Source organism: Oncorhynchus clarkii, chromosome 13 (assembly GCF_045791955.1).
Source record: "Oncorhynchus clarkii lewisi isolate Uvic-CL-2024 chromosome 13, UVic_Ocla_1.0, whole genome shotgun sequence".
NCBI classification, from domain to species: domain Eukaryota; kingdom Metazoa; phylum Chordata; class Actinopteri; order Salmoniformes; family Salmonidae; genus Oncorhynchus; species Oncorhynchus clarkii.
Window position 1 is genome coordinate 6,979,619 of NC_092159.1, and position 21,315 is coordinate 7,000,933.

The 21,315-nt window shown below is 46.0% G+C and overlaps 2 protein-coding genes across 3 annotated transcripts in view; both read right to left on the reverse strand.

Annotated features, from left to right (window-relative positions):
* The window catches only part of LOC139424327 (lysophosphatidic acid receptor 2-like), a 36,065-nt gene extending 23,397 nt beyond the window's left edge, over positions 1-12,668 (reverse strand). The window contains exon 1 of one of the 2 annotated variants that reach the window (XR_011635926.1): positions 8,284-8,456. The gene's annotated coding sequence lies outside the window, so the exon portion shown is untranslated. Of the gene's footprint in view, positions 1-8,283; positions 8,457-12,489 lie in introns of those variants that run through there. The other variant, XM_071176041.1, reaches the window with a different exon arrangement.
* On the reverse strand, positions 11,108-13,590 carry LOC139424212 (octapeptide-repeat protein T2-like). The gene is made up of 3 exons (XM_071175890.1): positions 13,575-13,590; positions 12,618-12,735; positions 11,108-11,558 (listed from the first exon to the last, which is right to left on the reverse strand). The coding sequence occupies exons 1-3, from the start codon at positions 13,588-13,590 to the stop codon at positions 11,108-11,110; spliced, it is 585 nt and encodes a 194-aa protein (XP_071031991.1).
* Between the last annotated feature and the right edge of the window lie 7,725 nt (positions 13,591-21,315).

Below are 21,315 nucleotides of genomic sequence, written 5' to 3' on the forward strand. Positions count from 1 at the left end.
GTATTTATCATCATTAGTCATTTAGGTCAACATTGGATCATTCAGAGATCCTCACTGAACTTCTGGAGAGAGTTTGCTGCACTGAAAGTAAAGGGGCTGAATAATTTTGCACGCCCAATTTTTCAGTTTTTGATTTGTTAAAAAAGTTTGAAATATCCAATAAATGTCGTTCCACTTCATGATTGTGTCCCACTTGTTGTTGATTCTTCACAAAAAAATACAGTTTTACATCTTTATGTTTGAAGCCTGAAATGTGGCAAAAGGTCGCAAAGTTCAAGGGGGCTGAATACTTTCGCAAGGCACTGTATCTAGATATTAGGTAGCAGTACCTGAGCCTGAAGGTAGGGAGGGCCAAGAGGGCCAAGAGACCAGAGGTGGCAGAACAGAGTACTCTGGCTGGGGAGTAGGGTTTCAGCAGAGTCTGAAGGTAGGGAGGGCCATAGAGACCAGAGGTGGCAGAACAGAGTACTCTGGTTGGGGTGTAGTGTTTCAGCAGAGCCTGAAGGTAGGGAGGGCCAAGAGACCAGAGGTGGCAGAACAGAGTACTCTGGTTGGGGTGTAGTGTTTCAGCAGAGCCTGAAGGTAGGGAGGGCCAAGAGACCAGAGGTGGCAGAACAGAGTACTCTGGTTGGGGAGTAGGGTTTCAGCAGAGCCTGAAGGTAGGGAGGGCCAAGAGACCAGAGGTGGCAGAACAGAGTACTCTGGTTGGGGTGTAGGGTTTCAGCAGAGCCTGAAGGTAGGGAGGACCAAGAGACCAGAGGTGGCAGAACAGAGTACTCTGGTTGGGGAGTAGGGTTTCAGCAGTGCCTGAAGGTAGGGAGGGCCAAGAGACCAGAGGTGGCAGAACAGAGTACTCTGGTTGGGGAGTAGGGTTTCAGCAGAGCCTGAAGGTAGGGAGGGCCAGTTCCTCTTGCTGCACCGTAGGTAAGTACCATTAGCATCCACACTTCTACATTCATGTGGATCCAGTGACACAAAATGTAGATTTAATTGATTTTTAAGTCAGCCTATAACGCAACAAAATGTGGATAAAGTCAAGGGATGTGAATAGTTTCTTAAGGCTCTGTACATACCAAACACAGGCTCTAGTAAATACTCTGGTCTTCACCCAGTAGCTCAGAACGTCACTGGTCATAGTAAAGATACCTTCACCCAGTAACTCAGACTGTCACTGGTCATAGTAAAGGGACCTTCACCCAGTAGCTCAGACTGTCACTGGTCATAGTAAAGACTCTGGTCTTCACCCAGTAAGTCAGACTGTCACTGGTCATAGTAAAGAGACTCTGGTCTTCACCCAGTAAGTCAGACTGTCACTGGTCATAGTAAAGAGACTCTGGTCTTCACCCAGTAGCTCAGACTGTCACTGGTCATAGTAAAGAGACTCTGGTCTTCACCCAGTAGCTCAGACTGTCACTGGTCATAGTAAAGGGACCTTCACCCAGTAACTCAGACTGTCACTGGTCATAGTAAAGGGACCTTCACCCAGTAGCTCAGACTGTCACTGGTCATAGTAAAGGGACTCTGGTCTTCACCCAGTAACTCAGACTGTCACTGGTCATAGTAAAGAGACCTTCACCCAGTAGCTCAGACTGTCACTGGTCATAGTAAAGGGACCTTCACCCAGTAACTCAGACTGTCACTGGTCATAGTAAAGGGACCTTCACCCAGTAGCTCAGACTGTCACTGGTCATAGTAAAGGGACCTTCACCCAGTAGCTCAGACTGTCACTGGTCATAGTAAAGAGACCTTCACCCAGTAGCTCAGACTGTCACTGGTCATAGTAAAGGGACCTTCACCCAGTAACTCAGACTGTCACTGGTCATAGTAAAGGGACCTTCACCCAGTAACTCAGACTGTCACTGGTCATAGTAAAGGGACCTTCACCCAGTAGCTCAGACTGTCACTGGTCATAGTAAAGACTCTGGTCTTCACCCAGTAACTCAGACTGTCACTGGTCATAGTAAAGAGACTCTGGTCTTCACCCAGTAGCTCAGACTGTCACTGGTCATAGTAAAGAGACCTTCACCCAGTAGCTCAGACTGTCACTGGTCATAGTAAAGACTCTGGTCTTCACCCAGTAGCTCAGACTGTCACTGGTCATAGTAAAGAGACTCTGGTCTTCACCCAGTAACTCAGACTGTCACTGGTCATAGTAAAGGGACCTTCACCCAGTAGCTCAGACTGTGACTGGTCATAGTAAAGACTCTGGTCTTCACCCAGTAACTCAGACTGTCACTGGTCATAGTAAAGACTCTGGTCTTCACCCAGTAGCTCAGACTGTCACTGGTCATAGTAAAGACTCTGGTCTTCACCCAGTAGCTCAGACTGTCACTGGTCATAGTAAAGAGACCTTTACCCAGTAGCTCAGACTGTCACTGGTCATAGTAAAGAGACCTTCACCCAGTAACTCAGACTGTCACTGGTCATAGTAAAGAGACCTTCACCCAGTAGCTCAGACTGTCACTGGTCATAGTAAAGGAACTCTGGTCTTCACCCAGTAACTCAGACTGTCACTGGTCATTTCACTTCCCTTACATGCTTTTAACGTGTTCCCATTGTGATCTCGATGTGTTAGGCTACAGGACTAGTATGTTTTAGTTGGAAAAGACAATTATTGTCATTAGATGCCTTATTCTTATCATATTTTGTAATTCCAGACCAATATCCCTGAGATTAATATTGTATATAATGTTATGATAGCATGGCTTTTTGTAGCATATTGGGGGGTTTTACCTTAGTCTTTCAATAAAAGGTATTGTTTTACTAATATGACATTACTAGTGCATTTCCCTTCTCTGCAAGGCACTGGAAAACCTCCCTGGTCTTTGTGGTTCAATCTGTGTTTCAAATTCACTGCTCGACTGAGGGACCTTATAGATAATTGTACGTGTGGGTTACAGAGATGAGGTAGTCATTCAATAATCATGTTAAACACCATTATTACACACAGAGTGAGTCCATGCAGCGTATTATGTGACTTGTGTTGGAAACGGACTAATGCAGGCTGTATCACATCCGGACATGATTAGGAGTCCCATAGGGCATCGTCTGGTTTTGGCCGGGGTAGGCCGTCATTTTAAATAAGAATGTGTTCTTAACTGACTTCCCTAGTTAAAAGGTAAAAAAATAAAAAATGTAAATTCATACTTTGTCTTTGCAGCTGTATGATCCAGTGTGGTTTAATTTAGGCGGTAAATTTAGGCGGTAACACAATAAAATGTGGAAAAAGTCAAATATACTATCCAGATAATAAACTGTCTGATCACAGAACATAGAATTCTACAAAAATACCTCCTTTCACTAGAACAGCTGTAACTCATCATTCACAGTAACAAGGTCTTCTGATTTCAAATGATCAATCCTTACACCATAAGAAAAGAAAGTAGAGCATGTTGAGTCTATCGTCATTAGGAAGTTGTGCTCAAGGCAGTTGTTTGAGGGGGGGGGGGGGGGGGTCGCACAAGAGACATTTCACAGGTGTTTTTTCTTGACTGATTACCATTTGATCGATGTGTATTGGATGTCATATCATTTGAAAGGGCTGTTTCTCAGCTTTCAAAATATGTATCATACTTTCATATATGGTTTGACAACAGTAAAGTATGCTCATTAATGTAGGCACTGGTCACGGTCTCAGAAAAATTCAGGAATTCCAAAACTCTCTCCGATGATGCAACAATGCCAATATGGCGATTTCCAGTTAGCTGGTGTTCTAAAGACTAGTGTTTCATTCTCCTTCAACTGAGAGTGACAAACAGACAGCTGACAGTTACAAATGGGCCATGCAAAAACACAGACATCCTGTAGCTTACCACAAACACACAGAGTACTATGGTGAGTGTTTTTGTGTAACTATGTGTGTGTAAAGTAGACTGTTCCGTTGCCCTACAAACTGAAGAAGGCTACCAAGCCAAAACAGTCAGTTGTAAGACCAAATCCTGACATGTGGAGTCAGTTGTTCCTCCATACAGACTGTGTTGTTTCGTCCAGACCGTGTTGTTTCGTCCAGACCGTGTTGTTTCGTCCAGACCGTGTCGTTTCGTCCAGACCGTGTTGTTTCGTCCAGACTGTGTTGTTTTGTCCAGACCGTCCAGACCGTGTCGTTTCGTCCAGACCGTGTCGTTTTGTCCAGACTGTGTTGTTTCGTCCAGACTGTGTTGTTTCGTCCAGACTGTGTTGTTTCGTCCAGACTGTGTTGTTTCGTCCAGACTGTGGTAACATGTTAAAGAGTGTGACATCACCAGAACAGGCTCAGTGGCTGTTATAAAAGTCTAGAGTCATGATCCAGGGGTCATCCACGTTATTACATGTGTAGGTTGGTGCTGGGAGGGGGAGAGGGGGTACTAGAGAGCAAGAGAGAGAGTGTATGTGTGTCTCAGAGAGAAGGGAAGTGAGGAGGTGACATGATTTCTCTGTACTCAGAGGAAGAGAGATGTTCACAGATCTATCTTTGGGGGGGGGGGGGGGGGGAGAAACACATTGAATAACACATTCATTAAATGGCAAAGAAAACAGTCCAAATATAAAATGATAATGAATAAGGTTCTGAGGTGTCTGTCCTTAATATCTAGTAGATAGAAGATCAGGAAATCTGGTTTGTTTTCACTCGTTTTTCGGAACACATATTTCACTCGTTTTTAATTAAGGCACAAAACTACCTTCATACTTCAATTTATTGTATTTATTTTTTAACAGGTACCGGTTACCTTCAGACGAGTTCTGTGAATGGAGAACACCATCGTGTTCGTGAGAGCCATCTTCCCATAGGGGGGGGCATAATAGTTTGTAGGTGAAACCATTCGGATTAGTGATGCACCGATATGACATTTTTGTCCGATACGATCGATTTGACATTTTTGTCCGATACGATCGATATGACATTTTTGTCCGATACGATCGATATGACATTTTTGTCCGATACGATCGATATGACATTTTTGTCCAATACGATATGATATATATTTATCCTTGCCCAAAAAAACGGTAATGATACCGATAACGAAAAATGTTGCGACCTTTTATGGATTTGAGTAGTTAAATCGTTAACACACACACACACACACGGACGCAGTGGTCTAAGGCACTGCATCTCAGTGCAAGTGGCGTCACTACAGTCCCTGGTTTGAATCAAGGTTGTATCACATCCAGCTGTGATTGGGAGTCCCATAGGGCGGCACACAATTGGCCCAGCGTCGTCCGGGCCGTCATTGTAAATAAGAATTTGTTCTCAACTGACTTGACTAGTTACATAAAGGTGACACACACACACCACCAAGTGTGTTGTTTTTATAACCAAAACCTTTTTCTTTCACTTACTTGCTGTGCTGTTTCATTGTTCATTTGTTCAGTCGTTTCCTTCTCAACCAGGATTTCTACGGAACGCCGTTTGGGTTCCATCGATACGTCAAATAAGACTATTTGACATGTTCACCAATCAGGACCTGAATATGACTCCACGTTCACCAATCAGGACCTGAATATGACTCCACGTTCACCAATCAGGACCTGAATACGGAACGCCGTTTGGGTTCCATCGATACGTCAAATAAGACTATTTGACATGTTCACCAATCAGGACCTGAATATGACTCCACGTTCACCAATCAGGACCTGAATATGACTCCACGTTCACCAATCAGGACCTGAATACGGAACGCCGTTTGGGTTCCATCGATACGTCAAATAAGACTATTTGACATGTTCACCAATCAGGACCTGAATATGACTCCACGTTCACCAATCAGGACCTGAATATGACTCCACGTTCACCAATCAGGACCTGAATATGACCCCACGTTCACCAATCAGGACCTGAATATGACTCCACGTTCACCAATCAGGACCTGAATATGACTCCATGTTCACCAATCAGGACCTGAATATGACTCCACGTTCACCAATCAGGACCTGAATATGACTCCATGTTCACCAATCAGGACCTGAATATGACAAATAATAATTTAACATTTTTTCATACATTTTTTAAAGTAGTTATTACACCATCACTCGTATTTCATATGTCACAACGATTCATCGATACGTATGCTATGATACTGGTAAACTTGTCTCGAGCACCTACAGTGCTGGTCATAAAAAAGCTAGCTAGCTCATGGATGCAAACAATCTTCTTCCCCATAAACAATGCAAAACAACATCTGTTTTAGTAGCTATAGCTAACTATATAGCTAGCTAGCTAACTATATAGCTAGCTAGCTAACTATATAGCTAGGTGTCGTCATCTAAAATAACCCTTACTTATAAGACAGTTCTTATTTGATTAATCGTGGTCGGACCCATCTATGTGAAGCTAGCCACAATAATGATTAACCACAATAGTGGATTTTGTGGTTAGCCTTCAAAATAAAAGTATGGCATAATTCTACTATCTGTATTCATTTGCATCACAGTCAATTACATACTTTTATTTAGAAGGCAAAAAGCAAATTCCACTATTGTGCCTAATCCTTATTGTGGCTAGCTTCACAACACATAACCCGGTCCAGTCAAGCCTCACTAGCCAGATGAAGCTAGCTGGCTGCTTATAACGTTAGCTTTGGATAACAGGGTTAAGTAGCTGGCTAGCTATTTATTTTCATGAACTGAAGTTCAATTTCAATAGGCGAACAACAAGTGGCAACCTAGCTAATACGTACTCACAGGGATTCCTAAATCATTGCTAAGAATAATGAAAATTACTGCAATTTCAACTGGTTATTGTTTCCAGGCTGGCTGTATTGGTGCTAGCTAGGTACCAAGCTAAAGCTAACTACCCTAGAAGTTGCGGTTGTACAAATTATGCTTTATTACCAATGCGGTATTGTAAACATCGTTCGTGGCCGGTGTTTGCAGGCTTTTTTTGTATAGCTTTGACAGTGCTACTGTATCTTTTCTGGCACGCAAAGACCCTAAACGGCATTCCATAGTATGTATGTGGAAAAGCTAATAGCAGTGACGCTATTACTGTGTAACTTCCGGCAGGGCAACATCTGAAAAATAGCGCACTTGTTAGTGTGTACCGGTGCTCGACCAGTCGGCGAAAGCCGACATCACCAACGACAGAGAACGGTTGACTGTCAAGGGCAATGAATTCCATTATGTTGGCTTTAAATGGATTTCGCCTTTGAGTTGTCTCGCTGAAATTGTCTTACTCTTTCAAATACCTCCTCGACTTGTTGACTGCTCGATCCACACAGCAGACATTGTGGGCCAGGTTAGGAATGCTGTGTTGTAGTGTAGCGCAACATTTTACATGGCGTTATTACGTCATGTACCTACTTTGTACAGGTATGCACAGTAGCTTCGACATAAGTTTCTAACATCGGGCGTTAAACTAGACATCGGGTCGATACCGATGTTGCCATTTTTAGCTAATATTGTCCGATTCCGATATGTTCACCGATATATCGTGCATCCCTAGTTCGGATGTTAAGAACCGTTTTTTTTTGGTGAGAAGACCGGTGTTCGGTATGTCATTGTCTGACAAACAACGCTGTAGCTCAGCCACCGTCCACCACAGATGCAGAAGTGAGACATTGGCTGTGATTTGAGACGCATCCAATGCAACAAAACATTTCTAGATGAAATTGACAGATTCTGATGGGGATGACCGGTGCTTCCTGACTGACTCTAGGGAGCTAAACAGATTCTGAGAGGTGTGTGTGTGTGTGTGTGTGTGTGTGTGTGTGTGTGTGTGTGTGTGTGTGTGATTAAGAGAGAGGAAGTGCGTGTCTCATATATCAGAACTCTAAACACTGAGCTGTCTGATTTATACTTCCTGTTATGCCAGTGTGTGTGTGTGTGTGTGTGTGAGTACTGGGAAGAATCAGTAAACACTAGTTTGAATGCAAACAGGTCATTACAGATGGAGACACACCCTTTGCGGGAGCCTCATCCCTTCTTTCCCTCTCTCTCTCTCTTCGTGTTTCTTAAAGGAGAAGTGATTTTTTTTCTTACAACCAAATCTAAAAACAAATATGTAAATGGTATGTTCTAGAAGTATCCCCCCTGTATTAGGTTGTATTCCCTGTAGTGACTCGAGCCGTCTCACCTACACAGCTGTTCCGTTCACCGTGTAGCCTGCTGCTACAGGTAACTCCCAAAATAAAGGAAACACCAGCATAAAGTGTGTTAACAGGGCATTGGGCCACCAGATCAGCTTCACTGTGCCTTGGCATACATTCTACAAGTGTCTGTAACTTCCTGTATGGAAGCAACCCATGCTTCAGTTTCAATATACTTTCTACCCCTCTTTTACTAAAGCGCACCCTTTATTTTGGCAGTTACCTGTAGAATGGAAAGGAGAGGTGTCGCTGGAGGCACATCAAAATGGACAGGAGAGGTGTCGCTGGAGGCACATCAAAATGGACAGGAGAGGTGTCGCTGGAGGCACATCAAAATGGACAGGAGAGGTATCGCTGGAGGCACATCAAAATGGAAAGGAGAGGTATCGCTGGAGGCACATCAAAATGGAAAGGAGAGGTATCGCTGGAGGCACATCAAAATGGAAAGGAGAGGTATCGCTGGAGGCACATCAAAATGGACAGGAGAGGTATCGCTGGAGGCACATCAAAATGGACAGGAGCGTTGTGGCCAAAGTATTAGTCTACATTCTACTGTCTAGTTATAACTCTGTTATATTAGTCTACATTCTACTGTCTAGTTATAACTGTTATATTGTCTACATTCTACTGTCTAGTCTGTCTAGTTATAACTCTGTTATATTAGTCTACATTCTACTGTCTAGTTATAACTCTGTTATATTAGTCTACATTCTACTGTCCAGTCTGTCTAGTTATAACTCTGTTATATTAGTCTACATTCTACTGTCTAGTTATAACTCTGTTATATTAGTCTACATTCTACTGTCTAGTTATAACTCTGTTATATTAGTCTACATTCTACTGTCTAGTCTGTTTAGTTATAACTCTGTTATATTAGTCTACATTCTACTGTCTAGTCTGTCTAGTTATAACTCTGTTATATTAGTCTACATTCTACTGTCTAGTTATAACTCTGTTATATTAGTCTACATTCTACTCTCTAGTTATAACTCTGTTATATTAGTCTACATTCTACTGTCTAGTTATAACTCTGTTATATTAGTCTACATTCTACTGTCTAGTTATAACTCTGTTATATTAGTCTACATTCTACTGTCCAGTCTGTAGTTATAACTGTTATATTAGTCTACATTCTACTGTCTAGTTATAACTCTGTTATATTAGTCTACATTCTACTGTCTAGTTATAACTCTGTTATATTAGTCTACATTCTACTGTCCAGTCTGTCTAGTTATAACTGTTATATTGTCTACATTCTACTGTCTAGTCTGTCTAGTTATAACTCTGTTATATTAGTCTACATTCTACTATCTAGTTATAACTCTGTTATATTAGTCTACATTCTACTGTCTAGTCTGTCTAGTTATAACTCTGTTATATTAGTCTACATTCTATAAAACAGCAATGCTGTGTGTGTGTGTGTGTCTGTGTCTGTGTGTGTGTCTGTGTGTGTGTCTGTGTGTGTGTCTGTGTCTGTGTGTGTGTGTGTGTGTGTGTGTGTGTGTGTGTGTCTGTGTGTGTGTGTGTGTGTGTGTGTGTGTGTGTGTGTGTCTGTGTGTGTGTGTGTGTGTCTGTGTGTGTGTGTGTCTGTGTGTGTGTGTGTCTGTGTGTGTCTGTGTGTGAGTCAGATAGACCCCCTATATGCGGCTCCGTGCAGCGAGTCTCCTCTATTCTTGTCATTCAACCACACACAGACACAGACACACACACTACTCCCCCTCTCCTCCTGCCTGCGTTATCAGTCGAGATGTTGTTTCGTTCCAATCTTACCGAGAATTAAGAGCAGTTTCAACCACAAGCGGAAAGTCATTTTCTAGTTTCCAAACAAACCGTATCTTTCTATTACATCAGAGAGAACCCCCCACCTCTTCTTTCTATTACATCAGAGAGAACCCCCCACCTCATCTTTCTATTACATCAGAGAGAACCCCCCACCTCATCTTTCTATTACATCAGAGAGAACCCCCCACCTCATCTTTCTATTACATCAGAGAGAACCCCCCACCTCTTCTTTCTATTACATCAGAGAGAACCCCCCACCTCTTCTTTCTATTACATCAGAGAGAACCCCCCACCTCTTCTTTCTATTACATCAGAGAGAACCCCCCACCTCATCTTTCTATTACATCAGAGAGAACCCCCCACCTCTTCTTTCTATTACATCAGAGAGAACCCCCCACCTCATCTTTCTATTACATCAGAGAGAACCCCCCACCTCTTCTTTCTATTACATCAGAGAGAACCCCCCACCTCTTCTTTCTATTACATCAGAGAGAACCCCCCACCTCATCTTTCTATTACATCAGAGAGAACCCCCCACCTCATCTTTCTATTACATCAGAGAGAACCCCCCACCTCTTCTTTCTATTACATCAGAGAGAACCCCCCACCTCTTCTTTCTATTACATCAGAGAGAACCCCCCACCTCTTCTTTCTATTACATCAGAGAGAACCCCCCACCTCATCTTTCTATTACATCAGAGAGAACCCCCCACCTCATCTTTCTATTACATCAGAGAGAACCCCCCACCTCATCTTTCTATTACATCAGAGAGAACCCCCCACCTCATCTTTCTATTACATCAGAGAGAACCCCCCACCTCTTCTTTCTATTACATCAGAGAGAACCCCCCACCTCATCTTTCTATTACATCAGAGAGAACCCCCCACCTCTTCTTTCTATTACATCAGAGAGAACCCCCCACCTCATCTTTCTATTACATCAGAAGCTACTAGAATGAACTGAGGTGAGAGAGACGTCGACTGTTTTCTGAGAAACAAAAGGTGTTTTCTTTGTTCACATCTCCAACTGTCGGCTAAAGACTGAAACTGGACCCACCTCCACTAGTTGACTTCCAGGATGCGGGTCTAGTTCACTTCCGTCTCCCGGTTCCTCACTTTACAACGTCATTATTCAGATCCTCTCAGCCCATTTACACAGACAAAACCCCGTCTCTTGACATTTAGTTTGCTTCTTTTTGGGATATGTTAAAGGGGTAGGAGGTAAAGAACATGGTACATATTGACCCAGCTGGAGACCCTCTGCCTCAGTCCCTCGCCTTCTGCCTCAGTCCCTCGCCTTCTGCCTCGGTCCCTCGCCTTCTGCCTCGGTCCCTCGCCTTCTGCCTCGGTCTCTGCCAGTCTCTCACCCTCTGCCTCACTCTCACCCTCTGCCTCACTCTCACCCTCTGCCTCACTCTCACCCTCTGCCTCAGTCTCACCCTCTGCCTCAGTCTCACCCTCTGCCTCAGTCTCACCTTCTGCCTCAGTCTCACCTTCTGCCTCAGTCTCACCTTCTGCCTCAGTCTCACCTTCTGCCTCAGTCTCACCTTCTGCCTCAGTCTCACCTTCTGCCTCAGTCTCACCTTCTGCCTCAGTCTCTGCCAGTCTCTCACCTTCTGCCTCAGTCTCACCTTCTGCCTCAGTCTCACCTTCTGCCTCAGTCTCACCTTCTGCCTCAGTCTCTGCCAGTCTCTCACCTTCTGCCTCAGTCTCTGCCTGTGTGCAAGTGGATGTGTTTGAGTTGTCGTCGTCGTCCCCCTCTCACACACCTTTACAACGTTTAATTGACAGGCTACTAAAGAGATAAGGTGATCAACAGTCTATTCGTGGTGTTGTGGTGAGCTCTGTGTAGATCTACAGGGGGGCAAAGCCGTGCTGGACAGGGCAATCACCGTGGAGGAGCCGCCCGCGCCGGGGGGCAATAAAAACAACAGATAACACCGTGAGATCAACTCTGACCCATTAAATAGCCTTCTTTTACGCGCTCTCTCTCGCTCTCCCGCCGAACGCTCCACAGAGCGAGTGTGTGGGAATTGCAGAAGCAGAGCGCTTACAACATGTGGGTGCGCCAGGCCGAGTGTGCGCCTTTTTTAGTTTTTTTGGTGTGAAACATGTTGGTTTGACAAGTTTAGAAACATTACTCTCAATAGGTCTATGCAACATGCTGTAATTCACCATATGGCAGCTGGGAAAAAAGAACAGAACAAAAACATGTAGACTAAAAAAGCCACATAAAATCTATATATTTTACAGCCTATATCCGGGAAACGAGCACATACACTACGTGCACAGGTCAACTCTTGCATCCGTGCAGTTACCACGGAATGTCACGCGATACAGCGGTGCAACCGCGAGCCAGCCAGCGAGACACAGCAAAAACCGAGAATATTTTACAAAGGTTATTAACATTTTTTTTTTCCGTAAGGAAAAACTCCACAACCATTATCCAAAAGTGCTGAGAATGCGTAATGTTCTTTTACGACTTGTTTTTACGAGTTTACCAAGTTAAACCAGTCATTAAGGCCTATAACGTAGCCTAAATTAAGTTTTTCGCAAGTAGCCTATCCGAGTTTAGCTTTCACTCACTAAACAATGAAAATGTGCTTTCGTTAAAACTAAAAACATATTAAAATATCAAATTCCTTACCTTAGCGCCTATCCCTTCATATCCGCTTCCAGACACGAGTTTAGTTTTTGTTTAATCCATAAATTTGGCCAAAAATTACAATCCAAATGTGACTTTCGAGTGACTTTGGTCGTTTGGCCGCAGTTTACCTGTGCGCGGTAGAGAAAGGGTGCGGCAGAGCTTGCTCTCTGTCTCTGACTGTCAGAATGTGGCCTCGGACAACCTGGGAGCCCAACGTACCCGCCTCCACTGCTCCCCGGTTGGATACTGGAACGGCAAGACAACCAATAAGAGGAGAAGAAAGGATGATTGACAGCGTAAGTACGGCGTTTGGCGAAGGCAGTGTTTTTACCCCCATGCTGGGCTGTAGTGTTGGGTGTGATTTTGTTTTGACAAGGAGCAAGACATTATGTATAGAACAAGACAATAGAAAGGCTAAAGGGTTCCTGGGACGTCTGAAGACAGATTATGCTATAGGCGTTAGGAGATGACAGTGAAGACAGATTATGCTATAGGCGTTAGCAGATGACAGTGAAGACAGTTATGCTAGGAGGCTAACAGAATAATACTCTACACATTATAAACATTGAGACGGGACAAAATACGTTTAAAATAAGCAAAATAATATAATTATAGCCTGCATACATTTTTAGCTGTCTCTCCCTCATCATAGTTAATAAATAAAGGTTAAAAAAAAACTTTAAAAAAAAAATATATATATTTCATGGACTGAGGTTGAGAGCTCTTTTTAGGCAGGACGGTGGGCAGGCATATTACCACTGGCCGTGATTGGGAGTCCCATAGGGCGGCGCACAATTGGCCCAGCCGTCGTCCGGGTTAGTGTTTGGCCGTGGTAGGCCGTCATTGTAAATAATAATTCGACTTGCCTAGTTAAATAAAAGTTAAATTAAAAAAACGTCTGTTGTTATGCGGAGTGCCTGGACACAGCCTCCCCCCAAAAAATACTAAATAAACACATTTTCACAAGCTCCTTTTAGGCAGGACGATGGGCAGGCATATTCTTACAATGATACATGTGTAGATGTTTATATTTAAGCAATAAGGCCCGAGGTGGTGTCGTATATGGCCAATATACCACGGCTAACGGCTGTTCTTGTGCATGACGCAACGCGGAGTGCCTGGACTCAGCTCTTAGCAGTGGTATATTAGCCAGATACAACAAACTCTGAGGTGCCTTATTGCTATTATAAACTGGTTACCAATGTAATTAGAACAGTAAAAATGTATGTTTTCTCCTACCGGTGGTATACTGTCTGATGTACCACGGCTGTCAGCCAGGGCTCGATGTACCACGGCTGTCGGCCAGGGCTCGATGTACCACGGCTGTCGGCCAGGGCTCGATGTACCACGGCTGTCGGCCAGGGCTCGATGTACCACGGCTGTCGGCCAGGGCTCGATGTACCACGGCTGTCAGCCAGGGCTCGATGTACCACGGCTGTCGGCCAGGGCTCGATGTACCACGGCTGTCGGCCAGGGCTCAATGTACCACGGCTGTCAGCCAGGGCTCGATGTACCACGGCTGTCAGCCAGGGCTCGATGTACCACGGCTGTCAGCCAGGGCTCGATGTACCACGGCTGTCGGCCAGGGCTCGATGTACCACGGCTGTCAGCCAGGGCTCGATGTACCACGGCTGTCGGCCAGGGCTCGATGTACCACGGCTGTCGGCCAGGGCTCGATGTACCACGGCTGTCAGCCAGGGCTCGATGTACCACGGCTGTCAGCCAGGGCTCGATGTACCACGGCTGTCAGCCAGGGCTCGATGTACCACGGCTGTCAGCCAGGGCTCGATGTACCACGGCTGTCGGCCAGGGCTCGATGTACCACGGCTGTCGGCCAGGGCTCGATGTACCACGGCTGTCGGCCAGGGCTGGATGTACCACGGCTGTCAGCCAGGGCTCGATGTACCACGGCTGTCGGCCAGGGCTCGATGTTCCACGGCTGTCAGCCAGGGCTCGATGTACCACGGCTGTCGGCCAGGGCTCGATGTACCACGGCTGTCAGCCAGGGCTCGATGTACCACGGCTGTCAGCCAGGGCTCGATGTACCACGGCTGTCGGCCAGGGCTCGATGTACCACGGCTGTCAGCCAGGGCTCGATGTACCACGGCTGTCAGCCAGGGCTCGATGTACCACGGCTGTCAGCCAGGGCTCGATGTACCACGGCTGTCAGCCAGGGCTCGATGTACCACGGCTGTCGGCCAGGGCTCGATGTACCACGGCTGTCAGCCAGGGCTCGATGTACCACGGCTGTCGGCCAGGGCTCGATGTACCACGGCTGTCGGCCAGGGCTCGATGTACCACGGCTGTCAGCCAGGGCTCGATGTACCACGGCTGTCGGCCAGGGCTCGATGTACCACGGCTGTCGGCCAGGGCTCGATGTACCACGGCTGTCGGCCAGGGCTCGATGTACCACGGCTGTCAGCCAGGGCTCGATGTACCACGGCTGTCAGCCAGGGCTCGATGTACCACGGCTGTCAGCCAGGGCTCGATGTACCACGGCTGTCAGCCAGGGCTCGATGTACCACGGCTGTCAGCCAGGGCTCGATGTACCACGGCTGTCAGCCAGGGCTCGAGCCACCCAGTTGAAAATCAGAATCCCCCCTCACCCCTTACTCTCTCTCTCTCTCTTTCCCCTCTCTACCGTCTCGCTCACCTTCATTTCTCTCCACCCATCTCTCTAACCCCTCCCCCGTCTCTCTAACCCCTCCCCCGTCTCTCTAACCCCTCCCCCTTCTCTCTAACCCCTCCCCCTTCTCTCTAACCCCTCCCCCGTCTCTCTAACCCCTCCCCCGTCTCTCTAACCCCTCCCCCTTCTCTCTAACCCCTCCCCCGTCTCTCTAACCCCTCTCTCCCTCTCCTCTCTGCTTCACATTATGAATGACTCAAACCCCAGCCCTTTCGCTCCAGTGCCACATAGTTACTCAATATGTTCCCCACATTTGTTGTGGTTTACGTGTTTACAACAGGGAAGGCTTTTTCTGTGACACACAGCGTTGTTTAAGGAGAGGTTGATCTCTCCAGCTTGTTGTTTGACAACAGACGTAATCAAAACATTTAAACTAGACTAATGAAACTTTTATTTTGCGTCTCAAATAGAACCCTATTCCCTATTACTATTATTATTATTATTATTATTTTTTAACTAGGCAAGTCAGTTAAGAACAAATTCTTATTTTCAATGAGGGCCTAGGTTAACTGGGTAAGCTGGGTAAACTGGGTAAACTGGGTTAACTAGGTTAACTGGGTAAACTGGGTAAACTGGGTTAACTGGGTTAACTGGGTTAACTGCCTTCTTCAGGGGCAGAACGACAGATTTATACCTCGTCAGCTCGAGGAGTCAATCTGGTAAACTTTCGGTTACGAGTCCAATGCTCTAACCACTAGGCTATCGAGTGCACTACTTTCGACTAGAGCCCTACATGTTGGCTTGACGTCCAATATATACATGAGCCCCTCCTTATACGACTATCCTCAAGACCACAGTCTAGTTTCCTAGCAGCAGTCTCTCATTCTGTGTTACAAGCAGTTTCTTTGCGCAAGCGTCTCTCTGTGTGTTGCTGTATGTATGTCTCTCTGTGTAGCTGTGTCTCTCTGTGTAGCTGTGTGTCTCTGTGTAGCTGTGTGTCTCTCTGTGTAGCTGTGTGTCTCTGTGTAGCGGTGTGTCTCTCTGTGTAGCTGTGTGTCTCTCTGTGTAGCTGTGTGTCTCTCTGTGTTGCTGTGTGTATGTCTCTCTGTGTAGGTGTGTGTCTCTCTGTGTAGCTGTATGTCTCTCTGTGTAGCTGTGTGTCTCTCTGTGTAGCTGTGTGTCTCTGTGTAGCTGTATGTCTCTGTGTAGCTGTGTGTCTCTCTGTGTAGCTGTGTGTCTCTCTGTGTAGCTGTGTGTCTCTGTGTAGCTGTGTGTCTCTCTGTGTAGCTGTGTGTCTCTGTGTAGCTGTGTGTCTCTCTGTGTAGCTGTGTGTCTCTCTGTGTAGCTGTGTGTCTCTCTGTGTTGCTGTATGTATGTCTCTCTGTGTAGCTGTGTGTCTCTGTGTAGCTGTGTGTCTCTGTGTGTTGCTGTATGTATGTCTCTCTGTGTAGCTGTGTGTCTCTGTGTAGCTGTGTCTCTCTCTGTGTAGCTGTGTGTCTCTCTGTGTAGCTGTGTGTCTCTGTGTGTTGCTGTATGTATGTCTCTCTGTGTAGCTGTGTGTCTCTCTGTGTAGATGTGTGTCTCTGTGTGTTGCTGTATGCATGTCTCTGTGTAGCTGTGTGTCTCTCTGTGTTGCAGTATGTATGTCTCTCTGTGTAGCTGTGTGTCTCTCTGTGTAGCTGTGTGTGTCTCTCTGTGTAGCTGTGTGTATGTCTCTCTGTGTAGCTGTGTGTCTCTCTGCATGTGTCTCTGTGTGTTGCTGTATGTATGGCTCTCTGTGTAGCTGTGTGTCTCTCTGTGTTTGCGTGTGCGCGTGTGTGTGTGTGAGTGAGGCTATGTATTTCTCTGTGTGTGTGCGTGTGTGTCTCTGTGATCACAGCCTGATCCATCATCCAGACCAACACAATCTGTGTAGTGAACAGAAGGCAAACTGACAAGATCAGGATGGTTGAACAAGGCTAGTTTTAATCAGTGACCCACGGAGAACCAGGTCTAGCTGTGCCTCATTACTTGGCAACCACAGGGCCAGTTTGAAGGAACTATTGACTTGAGATGATCAAATGTAAGGATATGAATTCTTGGCTGTTTGGTTTGGAGATGATTAAACAGTTACGACACAATGTTCAATGTTTACGGAAGATTAGCTATCAGACATACAAATGTGCGTGTCCAGCATGTGTGTCCCCAGTATGTGTGTGTGTGTTTGTGTGTCTGTCATTGTTTCCAGTTATTTAACTAGCCGTCTCAACTTCCTGCTGTGTTCTTCGTGTCACAGGAAGCAGTGCCGCTGCTAGGCAACCCAGACGTGCATGCCCTGTGCCCTGTGCACACACCACACACACACACACACACCTGTGAGAGGAAGTGTAATTGGAGATAGGAAGAGGAGAGATAGATTAGGGCAAGAAAAGGAGGGAAGATGAGAAAGAGGGCGAGGAAGCTGGGAGAATATGTTTAGAAAAGAGAGAGGGGTAGGAGAGAAAGAAAGAGGGGTAGGAGAGAAAGAGAGAGGGGTGGTAGGAGAGAAAGAGAGAGGGGTGGTAGGAGAGAAAGAGGGGGATGGTAGGAGAGAAAGAGGGGGATGGTAGGAGAGAAAGAGAGAGGGGTGGTAGGAGAGAAAGAGAGAGGGGTGGTAGGAGAGAAAGAGAGAGGGAGGGGAGGAGAGAAAGAGAGAGGGGTGGTAGGAGAGAAAGAGAGGGGTGATAGGAGAGAAAGAGAGAGGGGTGATAGGAGAGAAAGAGAGGGGTGATAGGAGAGAAAGAGAGGGATGGAAGAGAAAGAGAGAGGAATGGAAGAGAAAGAGAGAAGGAGGGTAGGAGAGAAAGAGAGGGATGGTAGGAGAGCAAGAGAGAGGGGTGATAGGAGAGAAAGGGAGAGGGGTGATAGGAGAGAAAGAGAGAGGGGTGGTAGGAGAGAAAGAGAGAGGGGTGATAGGAGAGAAAGAGAGAGGGGTGATAGGAGAGAAAGAGAGAGGGGTGATAGGAGAGAAAGAGAGAGGGGTGATAGGAGAGAAAGAGAGAGGGGTGATAGGAGAGAAAGAGAGGAATGGAAGAGAAAGAGAGAGGGAGGGTAGGAGAGAAAGAGAGAAGGAGGGTAGGAGAGAAAGAGAGAGGGAGGGGAGGAGAGAAAGAGAGAGGGGAGGAGAGAAAGAGAGGGAGGGGAGGAGAGAAAGAGAGGGAGGGGAGGAGAGAAAGAGAGAGGGAGGGGAGGAGAGAAAGAGAGGGAGGGGAGGAGAGAAAGAGAGGGAGGGGAGGAGAGAAAGAGAGAGGGAGGGGAGGAGAGAAAGAGAGAGGGAGGGGAGGAGAGAAAGAGAAAGGATGGTAGAAAGAGAAAGGATGGTAGGAGAGAAAGAGAAAGGATGGTAGGAGAGAAAGAGAGAGGGATGGTAGGAGAAAGAGAAGGATAGTAGGAGAGAAAGAGAGAAGGGTGGTAGGAGAAAGAGGGAGGGTAGTGGAGAAAGAGAGAGGGGGGGTAGGAGAGAAAGAGAGGTTGCGAGAATTGGAAACATGTAAGAGAGAGAGAGAGAAGGAAGGAGGAAAGAAGTGGGGGATGACAGCCAAACTGCATCACCCTCCCATCATAAAACCGACTCCCAGCCTGGAACAGTGACTGGGCCTGCTACAATGCGTCAGTCAATCTCAACTTGATGTGTGAGCATTTGCAATTATCAGTGTGTGTGAGAGAGTTCTGTGTGTGTGAATCACATATGGAGTTGATTATTGTCATCTGGCATCAATTTAGGGAGGGCCTTGATGTCCCAATGATTACCCTCCATCCCTTCTGAGAGAGAGGGAGAGGGTGTGAGAGGGTGTGTGAGAGTCTGAGAGACGCTCAAGTGTTTTAGTACTATATCTCTTGACACAATGATGAAAATAATCATGGCCTCTAAACCTTCAAGCTGCATACTGGACCCTATTCCAACTAAACTACTGAAAGAGCTGCTTCCTGTGCTTGGCCCTCCTATGTTGAACATAATAAACGTCTCTCTATCCACCGGATGTGTACCAAACTCACTACAAGTGGCAGTAATAAAGCTTCTCTTGAAAAAGCCAACCCTTGACCCAGAAAATATGAAAAACTATCGGCCTATATCGAATCTTCCATTCCTCTCAAAAATTTTAGAAAAGGCTGTTGCGCAGCAACTCACTGCCTTCCTGAAGACAAACAATGCATACGAAATGCTTCAGTCTGGTTTTAGACCCCATCATAGCACTGAGACTGCACTTGTGAAGGTGGTAAATTACATTTTAATGGCATCGGACCGAGGTTCTGCATCTGTCCTCGTGCTCCTAGACCTTAGTGCTGCTTTTGATACCATCGATCACCACATTCTTTTGGAGAGATTGGAAACCCAAATTGGTCTACACGGACAAGTTCTGGCCTGGTTTAGATCTTATCTGTCGGAAAGATATCAGTTTGTCTCTGTGAATGGTTTGTCCTCTGACAAATCAACTGTAAATTTCGGTGTTCCTCAAGGTTCCGTTTTAGGACCACTATTGTTTTCACTATATATTTTACCTCTTGGGGATGTCATTCGAAAACATAATGTTAACTTTCACTGCTATGCGGATGACACACAGCTGTACATTTCAATGAAACATGGTGAAGCCCCAAAATTGCCCTTGCTAGAATCATGTGTTTCAGACATAAGGAAGTGGATGGCTGCAAACGTTCTACTTTTAAACTCGGACAAAACAGAGATGCTTGTTCTAGGTCCCAAGAAACAAAGAGATCTTCTGTTGAATCTGACAATTAATCTTAATGGTTGTACAGTCGTCTCAAATAAAACTGTGAAGGACCTCAGCGTTACTCTGGACCCTGATCTCTCTTTTGAAGAACATATCAAGACCATTTCAAGGACAGCTTTTTTACATCTACGTAACATTGCAAAAGTCAGAAACTTTCTGTTCAAAAATGATGCAGAAAAATTGGTCCATGCTTTTGTCACTTCTAGGTTAGACTACTACAATGCTCTACTTTCCGGCTACCCGGATAAAGCACTAAATAAACTTCAGTTAGTGCTAAATACGGCTGCTAGAATCCTGACTAGAACCCAAAAATTTGATCATATTACTCCAGTGCTAGCCTCTCTACACTGGCTTCCTGTCAAAGCAAGGGCTGATTTCAAGGTTTTACTGTTAACCTACAAAGCATTACATGGGCTTGCTCCTACCTATCTCTCTGATTTGGTCCTGCCGTACATACCTACACATACGCTACGGTCACAAGACGCAGGCCTCCTAATTGTCCCTAGAATTTCTAAGCAAACAGCTGGAGGCAGGGCTTTCTCCTATAGAGCTCCATTTTTATGGAACGGTCTGCCTACCCATGTCAGAGATGCAAACTCGGTCTCAACCTTTAAGTCTTTACTGAAGACTCATCTCTTCAGTGGGTCATATGATTGAGTGTAGTCTGGCCCAGGAGTGGGAAGGTGAACAGAAAGGCTCTGGAGCAACGAACCGCCCTTGCTGTCTCTGCCTGGCCGGTTCCCCTCTTTCCACTGGGATTCTCTGCCTCTAACCCTATTACAGGGGTTATCACTGGCTTACTGGGGCTCTCTCATGCCGTCCCTGGAGGGGGTGCGTCACCTGAGTGGGTTGATTCACTGATGTGGTCATCCTGTCTGGGTTGGCGCCCCCCCCCCCTTGGGTTGTGCCGTGGCGGAGGTCTTTGTGGGCTATACTCAGCCTTGTCTCAGGATGGTAAGTTGGTGGTTGAAGATATCCCTCTAGTGGTGTGGGGGCTGTGCTTTGGCAAAGTGGGTGGGGTTATATCCTTCCTGTTTGGCCCTGTCCGGGGGTGTCCTCGGATGGGGCCACAGTGTCTCCTGACCCCTCCTGTCTCAGCCTCCAGTTTTTATGCTGCAGTAGTTTATGTGTCGGGGGGCTAGGGTCAGTTTGTTATTTCTGGAGTACTTCTCCTGTCCTATTCGGTGTCCTGTGTGAATCTAAGTGTGCGTTCTCTAATTCTCTCCTTCTCTCTTTCTTTTTCTCTCTCTCTCGGAGGACCTGAGCCCTAGGACCATGCCCCAGGAATACCTGACATGATGACTTCTTGCTGTCCCCAGGATCATAGGCTGAACTAAGGTCAGTCATGTCCACCCCCTGAACGTTTCCATTGGGGTAAGCAAAACTGATCCTAGATCTGTTGTTAGGGACAAGGTCTGCCTTGAGAAGGGAATGAATGTGACTCACTGCTAC